The sequence below is a fragment of the Protobothrops mucrosquamatus genome, unplaced genomic scaffold, assembly GCF_001527695.2.
Source record: "Protobothrops mucrosquamatus isolate PMUCROS unplaced genomic scaffold, P.Mucros_1.0 scaffold2530, whole genome shotgun sequence".
In the NCBI taxonomy this organism is placed as follows: Eukaryota; Metazoa; Chordata; class Lepidosauria; order Squamata; family Viperidae; genus Protobothrops; species Protobothrops mucrosquamatus.
This window is the reverse complement of record NW_015388592.1, coordinates 13,272-24,433: the sequence shown is the minus strand read 5'-3', so window position 1 is coordinate 24,433 and position 11,162 is coordinate 13,272. Positions and strand designations below refer to the sequence as shown.

The window sequence follows — 11,162 nt, the reverse complement described above, 5'->3', positions numbered from 1 at the left end:
GAGGGAAAAGTAGGGTGGTTTACTGCTTTGATGAGCAAACAAACACAAGTGATAGGAAAGGTAGAAAAACATCGACCTGAGTGAAACTGGCATAGGCTCTGCCAGGGCTTCTTTGGTAATGATTAAACTATCTGCCCAGATTTCCCGGCAAGGTAGGCTGGCATTGACCCAGGTGGCACATATGCAAATTCCCTAGGCGGGAGTTGAGTACCTGTGCTTGGAATTCCCCTAGAGGCGGAGATCATGTTACAGGAGAGGCGCCCTATAAAGGCCCAGCGATGGGGAGGGGCTGAGTTATACTCAGGAGGGGATCACAAATACCAGGGCACAGGTGAGCAGGAGCAAGTGAACACTCTCTGCTACTTTTTTAGCCAACTACTGTGTGGATTAACTGCTGCTGCAGCACCTGCCTGGTAGGTACAAAAGGAAGATGGTATATTCACTTTGTAGGTGAACAGAAGGATGGAAGTAGAATAGCTGTGTCTGCCTGGTATTTAACTCGGTTCTTGTTCAGGATGTTGTGGCAACATCTGAAGTGCATTTTATTTAGTTCCTTATTTGAAGCCTGTATATTCAGAGCTTGTGCCCTATTTCACAAGCTTCAGAGAAGATACTGAGTGCATAATCAGTTCATGTATCTGATTGCCTGGTGGTGGAACCAAAATGCCTGATCAAAGAAGCTTTTGTCCTGCTCCAGTCAGTCAGTTTTTCTGTTTCTATGGACTCAGATGATGCTTTCAGGCAAATTCCTCTCTTGATTCATGAAAATGTACAGGGGATGTAGAGTTTGAACCTTTTCCTGGTAATCCTCCTATGTTTTCCCATTGTTTTTTCTTTTTCTTTCTTTTCTTTGGGGGTGGGGGAGTGACAACAGTGATGGAATAGCTGCACAATATCTTTGGATGGTTAGGTTCAGAAGCATCCAGAAAAATGTCTAGTTGTTTAGTGTATACCATCATGCAATTTGCAATTTTTGGCAAAGGAAGGATAGGCTGTGGCTGGTTTCTCTGGCAACTTTCTCCTATATTTGATGTATTTTCAATTTTGCTCTGCGGATCTAAAGGGATGGGGCTCCCGTCTGACCTGGAACTCTTAAAATCTATAAGCAAGATGAAGGGTGAGAGAAGGGTTAGCAGGTGATAAATGATAATGCTTGAAAAGTTTAAATTTAGGTTAACAAAGTTCAAGAAATAGTTCATTTCTGAGAAAGCAGAATCTTTTCTCAGATAAATGGAGAATTGTTTACATTTGATAAGAGGATTGTTGAATGTATGCTGTCTGATAACAAAACAGGGACCATGCTTAGCGATTATATATATATATAATTATTTTCCTGCCCCTCTTTTATGTTGTTGCTGTATTAGCCAAATCTAGGGAGCAGGGATGGAGATGGGATGGAATGCAAGTGTAAAGTTATTTCTGTGGTTTATCCGAGCAAAGAAATTAAAACACTGGTAAAATGAGAGTTGTGATATTTTTTAATTTGTTGGCAGACCACTTTGTCTAGTACATCGTCCTTCCCCTTGGATATTTATGGAAAGATCCTGCTCGTTAGGGTAGCTGTTTCTTACTTGGTGATTTCTAAAAATGCTTGATTACAGTCCCACTCCTTTGGAATGGAGTATGATGGGCATTGTAGCCAATCTTACCTAGAGGGCACTAGTTTCGATGAGACAGTGCAAGGATTTGAAAGAAAGTTGAAAATATGAGGAACTAGGAGCCAGGAGTTACTATCGCAAAACAAATATATGCAAAAAGTTAATGAAGAAAAAAATGCAGGTGATTAATGCTCCCACATGCTCATTTTGTTCTCCATTTCTGTCCAAATCTAACAGTTTCAATTTTCTGACAGAAACTTCCATGGCAGGATCTTGTGAAATCAGCAGCCTCATCTCCAATTATATCAGCGCCATGTACCAGCCAGAGGAAGCCCCACCAGACCCTGATCTGCTAACCCACCTTGTTGAAGATGACAACCTATCTCTTGTTCTGACTAATGCAAGCATGGCAACTGAGACAACAGGTAGCTGTCCATAATCTGATGGTGCAAGGGGAGTAGGCAACTGAATAAAAGAAAAAAAAAGAGGGCATTTTATATCTAGAATGGATTTTGGAATTCTGTTTTATTGGTCTTGGAGGCCTAACTTTCTGTAGCCAATGGATTTCAATGCAAAGTATTGCACCCTTTACTTGGGGAATTTGAATACGCTCTTTAACTATTGCTAGGTTAATCTGTTGAAATGCGTTGAACATTTGTCATGTTGTATGCAAATTATTATGATGATCTGGAGGGCAACAGGTTGGGGAAGGCTGGCTTAAAACCTTGCAGAGCCAAAAGGTCAGTTGTAATTTCTCTATACTGCTTTTCCTACCAGTGAAAAGCTATACAAATGGCCTTCTATAAGTCAAAGGCTATTGGAGTACTGAACAGCGCCACCAGTACTGTGGCAGTTGATCATATACAGTATTCTAATGGAGGCATGGCTGGCTGCACAGAGAGCTGAGAAGTTGCTGCCCTAAATGACCTCATTCCAGCTGGGAGGGGCCCGTTCAGAGATAAGGGAACAGGTGACAGGTGTACGTGTTAACCCAACCACAGTGACTAAGCAAGATAAATCCTGTGCGTAAATGTACTGGCCGCACCCTGTGCCGCTCAGGCAGCAGTGTTCCAGGGGCTGGGCTGGCACTAACAAAGCAATCACCTGCTCGACTAAACCCACTCTTCTCCCTCTTCCCCCCCCCCCCACCTCTCCCTTCTACCATTCTCAGGCAAACCAACGTGGTATGGTGAAATGCCACACAGCTGGAGCAGGTCTCAAGTGCTGGAGTGGATCAGTTATCATGTGGAGAAAAACAAGTATGATGCCAGTGCCATAGATTTCTCCTGCTGCAACATGGATGGCTACACCCTTTGCCAATACACACGGGATCAGCTGGGACTTATCTTTGGGCCCCTTGGGGATGAGTTATACGACCGCTTGCATGAGACCGGTACGTGTTGGTGTCCCCCTCTCCTTTCAAGGCAGAAATACATTGGTATTCCTCCCCTCTACTCCCCATTTTGTGAGGCAGAAATGCAAAAATTGAGAAAATGAGTGGGTTATTAAGTGTAAAAACTAAATGACAATGTCCATACCTCACACTAAATTAAGGTTTGCTGAATTATATGTTCTTAAATAACACATGACTGAATATCACATTAAGCCACAAATAATCCTTTACAAAACATAACAAATCTCATAATGGATTAGTGTCCTACATGAAACCAGTCTATTTCACTGAAGCAAGGTATTCTTTAGGAAGAGAAGAAGCCTGTGGATTTACTCTGGACTGGTGGCACTTGCTACCTTTTCTTATTGGCTTCACCCTGGTGTCTTGCCCTCATCCCCATCCTCAGATTTATAGGAGAGAAGGAAACTTCAGGTGCTAAATGAAGTGACAGCAGGTTGTATTACTGTAAAGACAAACACATTACAGCCAATGAAAAATAAAACAGTCCAGAAAGCATGATAGAAATTAGTTGTCTACAAGAATAAAATGCCTGGTACCTGTCCCTGATTAATCATTATTTATCAGGAGTGAATCTAAATTTCCAGAAACACTGCCCCTATTTTATTTAATTTCCCTATAAGGAAAACAATGCAACTTTTAGTTTATCTCTGAATGAACAAGGGAGAAGCACTTGGTTTATAATTCAGAAATAACGTATTTTTCTTTCCCATACCCTTATTCTGTCTGTTTCAGATGAACTTGGCTGGATCATGTCAGTGCTGAGGACTGAGGATGTATCACAGGAGGCCCTTCTGGAATCCAGTCCTTTAGGTGAGAGGTCAATGAATGGCTGCTCTGTCTTGTGATGGTTCCCTGTTTACATCTGTTTACATCTGCTTTTATGAATGTGCTTAATGCTCAATTTCTCTCTCCCCCCCCCCCCCCCCCCCGCCTTCCCAGAATTGGGGAACTCATGCAGCCAGGACTATCTGGAGGAAATGAAGTTAGCAAGCATTTTTTCACAGCCAGATCTTGGCTACATCTCTGGAGCCATGTCACCAGACAGCTCTGCATCTCTAGCAGGTACTTTCTTTATGTTCCCTGAATTGCTGATGTCCTTTGCTTTCTGCAGATTGTAGCTTAGCTATCACAGGAAGCCTGTTGGCCTTAATAGATCCAATTTCCCCATCATATTCAGATTGCAATTTGTTAATAGTTTTGTTTATGGAGGGGGGGATATTTATACCTAATATCAGAAATATCTAAATTCTAGCAAAATATAAGTCTTTTGCATAAATAAATAAATCCTCAGGATCCAGAACATTTGACAATCATGCTTGATTTCCAGAGCTGGTATCTAGAGTAGAGATTTCAATTTCATTTCCTTTCTCCTCAGGGACAATGTCTCAGAGCCCTCAATCTCAGGACTCCGGTGGAAGTGATCTAGATCTTGATCCCATAGACATAAAGCACTGCAACTTTTCTAATGGTGAGTTAAGACTGATCAACAGGATTTCAGATATGTTTGCATAAATGCTTTTGTTGCTAGGTATTTTGCCAGTAGAATGGCTGGCATCTTCAAAGACAAGCTAGTGAAGAGGAAGACAAAAGAACAGGAAGAGTAGACAATAGATCTACTGCATAAAAACAGAACAAACATGAAGATAAAAAAGGAATAGAATCATAGATATTCAACAGCTTAATGCTATAAAATGTTAGAGCTAAATATCAGTGCAAAGTAACAGAGTAATCTATGCATATTCGGAGTCTATTATTATTGTGTGAACAGGAATAACATACCATTGCTATATTTAGATATGAGAAAAGGTTTCTTAATAAATTTTGAGCACAAGCATTTAAAATCAAAACCAAATTCTGACTGTTCCAAAAATATTCTCTGCTAATACAAATCCCTCTCAGCAGAAGTCAGTAGTTTTGGGGAAAGACTGCTACAATACAATTAGGAGACCAAATCAAATGCCAATAACACTGCTAAAGAAAAAAGGGGTCAGAAGCAATGTAATGAGATGTCACATACATAGATAGAATTGACTTAGAAAATCCAAGCAATAATTGTTCTGCACTTCAAATTAATGCAACTATATATAACTTCTTTGTATCTTTCTCCTACCCCAGCCCCTTTCTTTTAAAATAAAAAGCAGTAATATAAGGCTTTAGTTCTAAATATCTGAATAAGGGCTATTTGTTTAGTTTTGTTTTTGTACTTAGAAAAAGGCACTGGTGGCCCTTTTTTTTGGGGGGGGGGAGAAATGGTGGTTTAATTTTAAATGAGGAACTTGCCTAAGGAGAAAAAATAGTTTCCTCATTTGTGAAATGTCCAAGACTGCAGCTTTTCATGGAAGGTTTCTGTTTAAGAGAAAAGTTACATATAATTGCTTTCTAGTTGTTCTAATGTTGTCCTTTCCAGCTCTGTTCTGTTGTACTTTAGTCAGAGTAGGAGAGCAATTGACTTAGAAGCTGATCAAGTGTTTTCTGATTTTGGAGAATTCTATTGCAATCCATTTTAAAGAAATGTAGAGTAAATTTTTTAAAAAAAATAGCACAAAAACTTAATTAAATTCCTTCCTGTCAGTTAAAGATAATAGAATAATGGAAAGCATGATTGCTAGAGGTGATGAGTCTTGTCCCATATTCTTGACTATCTGGATGGAAAATGTTGGTCTAGAAAAAGATGGTGGCCATAACCACATGATGAAAACTGCATCCCTTTTAAATGTTTGGCCATCATCTTGACATTTTTTAGACACCATGCCCCCTATCTAGAAATAAGCTCTGTTTACATTGTAGCTGAGATGTTGGCTGTGCATAAATGTACATATTCTGTTTACCCAAGGGTAAACAAACCAGTTGGCCGGGATATTATAATGGGGTGAGGGATCAGGACTTGATATGTCAGATTTACGCTGGGTACAGATTCTGGCTCTGATTTGCCATATTGTCTTCTAGGGGCTGTGCTTGAACTTTCAAGTTCACATAGGGTAGTTGTAGGAATGTAGGGTATTGAGGCAAAAAGTTCAAGTGCATCTTATTTTTTTCCCCTTACATGGCACTATCCAGAATATAAGAAAGAAGATCTTAAGAAAAGAAAAAGGGGACGACCAAGAAAGATCAGCAAGGACAGCAGAGACTGCCTGGAAACTAAAAAGAATAAACACTGTAAGTGGATGTCGTATAATATACGGGCCGGATGTTCATGATATTTGGCTAGTGAATGCAAACCAAATTTGTCCATGCATTTCCTGCTCAGATTATATGCTGGTTAGTGAAATAAGGAGATGATATTTTATGCAACTGCTTGACTTATATATGCTGGCCTGTTAACTTCAAGTTCTGAGGCAGCTCATTTACTTGGTCCATTAGGATAGATGCAGAAGCATAATAACTTTACTGGTGACCGTATGCCTGCCAGATATGTCAGAGTGGAGCAGGGAATTTAAACACTGATCAACTGTAGAATGCTTGAATTATGTCATTTTGCGTTATAGTTCCTTGTCTTCCAAACTCATTAAAAACATCTCAGTTTTCTGATTATCTTCTGCCTCCTTGGAGGTACAGAGGTTTCTCAGAAACACAGTCTGTTTTCTTATGCAATGATTCCATAGCCCTGCAGTGGGAAATCTTGTATGCCCAGTTAGGAAACCTTTGCTGCTTGCAGTGTCATTTGGACAGATGAATGATTTAGCTGTCTTATTTCCTTTTTCATAACCAGCACCAAGAGGGATCCACCTGTGGGAATTCATTCGGGACATCCTAATTCATCCTGAGCTGAATGAGGGTTTGCTAAAGTGGGAAGACCGTCGAGAAGGCATTTTCAAATTCCTGAGATCAGAGGCTGTAGCCCAGCTCTGGGGACAAAAGAAAAAAAATAGTAGCATGACCTATGAGAAACTCAGCCGTGCCATGAGGTATCTATCGTTTTTTTTATTATATACTGACCAATAATCTTCATAATTTTAAAAATGTCATGTCACTCTGCAAAGGAGATATTAATTACATTAAAAAAATAAAAGAGAATTACAAGAAATTAAAAGCCAACAAGTTCTTAAAACTCAAGAATAAATATCACATTAACATTTTGTTAAAAGGTCTTACAAAAATACCGGTAGTCCTCAACTTACGACCACAATTGAGCCCAAAATTTCTGTTACTAAGTGAGACAGTTCTTAAGTGAATTTTGTCACAGTTGTTAAATGAATCACTGGATTTGTTAAGTTAGTTTCATTGTTGTTAAATGAATCTGGCTCCCCCAGTGATTTTGCTTGTCAGAAGGTCGCAAAGACTGATCACATGATCCCAGGACACTGCAAGCATCATAAATATGAGTCAGTTGCCAAACATCTGAATTTTGATCACATGACCATGGGAATGCTGCAACAGTCATAAATGTGAAAAATGGTCATAAGTCACTGTTTTCATGCCATTGTAACTTTGAATGGTCACTAAATGAATTGTTGTAAGTGGAGGACTACCTGTAATATGGTCTGCCTGAGAAAAAATATCAACAAAGTTGACAAATACAAGCACTGCAATTCTTAGTAAGGGGATAGAATGAAGAGGCAACAGGGTAAACATAGGAGCAGATGCTATTGTGGTGCTACAGCTATTCATACACTCAAAATGGGGTGGAAAGCTTCATCTATTAAACTTTAGATCAACTGAGCATATCTATTACCATTTAAAAAAAAAAAACCCAAACTTTGGAGAAAGGGACAGAAATCAGGTCCTATGTTCTCTGCTGCTGTAATTATAGCGGTGTCTCAGTCACATAACCACCCCAGACAAAAGTAAAGCAAACAAAAATATGGCTTCTGGTCACCAAAAATTGCAATTTCTGCAATAATAAATTCCAGGCATTTGGATTATGGAAACTTGACTCAAATCTACATCATAAAACATTTTAAAGAGTTTGGCCTTGATTTTTTTTTAGGGGGAGGGGGAGGAGGGGTAATCCTCGGGGCTCTTCTTTAAAGCCTTTGCTATCTCTTCTCTCAGGTATTACTACAAACGGGAAATTCTGGAACGTGTGGACGGCCGGAGACTTGTGTACAAGTTTGGGAAAAACTCCAGTGGTTGGAAGGAGGAAGAGGTGCAAGACCAGAGCTAAACAGCTACAAGAGCCTCCCATGGACTTGAATGTGGCCCACTCTTACTTGGAGGCCCCCCCTCTGAGGATAATGGATTGTCATGGGCCCAGAACTATGAAATTGCTGTCTGAAGCAGTGTGTTGTTAAAACTCCAGCCCTACATGGGGCAAAGCGTGTATGCTGGCTCCCATAAGGGAGTTCAACCAATTACAGCTGATATTTTGGCTCAAGTAGGTTATTGTGAACCGTTATTATTTTGTTGCAATTGGAATTTGGCAGCCTCCAACTCTGAATTAGGATTACAATGCCTTCGGCTGTCTAAGACTGTGCACAAAGCTCATTGAGGCAGAAGGAACAGGCTGTTCTTGGCTATTTCTGGAGGGCCATTCCCAAAACATCAAGTAGTTTGCTGATTGAAGGTGAACGCTGTGGTCAGCTATTTGTGGGAAACTCTGTTCTGACACTGTTCAACCATAACCTAGGAATGCTGATAAGGCTGATAGACACTTTGGAGAGCCAGGTGGACATGTAGTTTCCCATCCAGCGACTGACTGTTTACCAGCAAATGCTCCTGTTTAACAGGCAGAAAATTGGCAACAGCAAACCTGATATCATTATGGATTTCACATCAATCCAGAGAGCAAGGTTTAGTAGCCACAGATCTGATTCTTCTCCAGCTGATTCAGTACATGTGTGTCTAGAAAGGAAAAACTTTTTCCCCCTAGAAAGTGCTACAACTTTCTCTATGAATAGCCTCCTCTTGCTCTTAATTTATATGTTGTATATATGTGTGTGTGTATATAATGTACATAGATATCTATTTTTTTCATAACTAAGTTTGTGTGATTGTATCAGGAAGCCCTGGGCTTTTTTCAAAAACTGATGATTATTGTTGCTAATATTCAGCTGGGCTGAACAAATAAAAAAATCTTTATTTTGAAATCAAAAAGTGTTTGTAAGATGTTTGCATCTGTTCATTGGTGTCTCCAGGAGAGTCCTGTGTGATGTACAGGCCTCCTGCTTTTTAATAACAATTAACCAATAAATATTGCTTTGTTGGTTTTTAATTCTTGTGTGCTGCTTGATAAATGATAAATGTGCATCACCAGGGGGAGCAGTGAAGAATCGAGGTTGTGATAGAATTGAAAGGAAAGGGAAAACCTATTTTTACTATTGACAGTTAAGAAAGATGTCCATTTAAGCATCATTTATTTGTTTGGATATCCTAGATTACCCTTTCCTAACCTGAGGAAGTTTCATCAAAATAAACAATGATCAATTTGGTTGGGAACTATGAGCATTTGAGTCACATTACAATAATTAATTTTGCTTTCTGAATAAAGTATATAATCTGGTAAATAATTCAGATTCCATTAAGTTTCACCTTGGTTTCCACTGACCTAATTCTCCCCCCCCCCCCNTTATTATCCTTTCTAGTTAAAAGGGCAAACAAACTTGAAAAGACCCTTTCTGAAGAGATGTTGTCCATCAAAACAGAGAAACTGTGGCTCCATATAAAGAAACTTTATATGCTCTTCATTAGAATAAAAAATGTAGCTGCCCTAAAACTGGGATATGGAAGAAGCCATGCTCACTTTTAAAAATCCATTTTGGATTAAAGTAATATTCCTCTTTCACAGAGTATAAAGCAATCTATCCAAACAATTTCTGGCTAAAAGCTAAAGGGTCTTTCTGATTCTGTCTCTCTTCATAGTCTCCAACTAAAATCTCTCACTGTAATCTTTAAGAAGTCCTGAAATACAGGGAAAGTGCCAGAAGACTGAAGAAGAGCTAACGTTGTTTCACTCTTTTCTTTATAAAAAAAAAAAAGGGGGGGGGGGAATAAGCCGAATGCTTTTCAACATTTTCAAAACTTACTTAGATGAGGGAATAGAAGGGATGCTCATCAGATAGGCAGATGATACAAAATAAAGGAGACTGATAATATGTCAGAAGACAGGCCCAAGCTTCAAAAGAATCTTTTAATAGACTTGAACATTAGGTCCTAATCAATAAAGATGCTATTCAATGGTGTTTAAAAAACCGAGTATGTTTAAGTCTAAGTTTATTTCTGCACTTTGGTAGGAAAACTAGATGTAGTGGTACAAACTAGGTGATAGCTGGCTTAGCAATGATAGTCACGAGCAGGATCTGCATCTTGTGATAGGCCACAGAAGGAGCATGCAGCCACCAAAAGAGCCAATGCAATCTTTGGCTGCATCCATAGAGAAACAATGTTGGACCTGTATCCAACTTTGATTGCCACAATGCAAGAAGAATGCTGAGGCACCAGAAAGAGTGCAGAAAAGAACTACAATGATGGTGAGAGGCTTAAAGACTAAATCCTATGAAAAACAATTAAAAGAACTATTTAGTCTAAAGAAGGGAAGAGTAATGGGACACATGATAGCAATCTTCCAATATTTAAAGACTATCAGAGGGAAGTAGTACAGATTTCATATAATTAATTTAATTTAATGTATTCAATTTGTTATGGCCAGCCATTCTGTTAGATTCTGGATGGCTTACAAAATTCAAGAAACAATTAAAGCCATTAAAACACACAGGCAACCCAGACTAAAACAATCAGAACAATAAACTACAAATATGGCAGGAACCCCACATTGCATAACAAACATATTAACACCAAGCCTGGGAAGAGAGCCAGATCTTAAGAGCTTCCCAGAGCCTGTGGGGGGGCAGAGTCTGTATGGGGGAGAGGGTAACACTTCCCAGAGCTTCAGGCCAGGCTTGGAAGTCAGAAAATCACTCCCAAAGAAGGATTGGCAAACTGGTTCTATAGGGCTTGATTAATTTAGCAGTTAAAAACAGACATAGATGAAACTGTAAACATTTCTCCATACCCTATTTAATTTAATAATTTAATTTAATAATTTAATTTATATACCGCCCTTCTCCCGTAGGACTCAGGGCGGTGCACAGCATATTAAAACAGACAAACAAAATACATCAAAGAACAAAAAACCCCCATAAAACCAAATTAAAAGCCAAATATTAGAAGCTGTGTGTCAATTAAAATTTTCTTAAAATCATCCCTACCTAAAA

At 39.2% G+C, this 11,162-nt stretch overlaps 1 protein-coding gene across 2 annotated transcripts; it reads left to right on the top strand.

Annotated features, from left to right (window-relative positions):
- The first annotated feature begins 299 nt into the window (after positions 1-299).
- ELF3 (E74 like ETS transcription factor 3) lies at positions 300-9,163 on the top strand. Of its 2 annotated transcripts, none has more exons than XM_015825178.1 (9): positions 300-331; positions 1,853-2,023; positions 2,770-2,991; positions 3,745-3,822; positions 3,952-4,074; positions 4,388-4,480; positions 6,070-6,168; positions 6,722-6,917; positions 8,005-9,163. In XM_015825178.1, exons 2-9 carry the CDS (start codon positions 1,861-1,863, stop codon positions 8,114-8,116), a joined length of 1,086 nt encoding a protein of 361 aa, XP_015680664.1. In that variant the 5' UTR covers positions 300-331; positions 1,853-1,860; the 3' UTR covers positions 8,117-9,163. The 2 variants fall into 2 exon arrangements, with proteins under 2 accessions (XP_015680664.1, XP_015680663.1); XM_015825177.1 differs by having other exon boundaries at positions 300-413.
- The last annotated feature ends 1,999 nt before the right edge of the window (positions 9,164-11,162 follow it).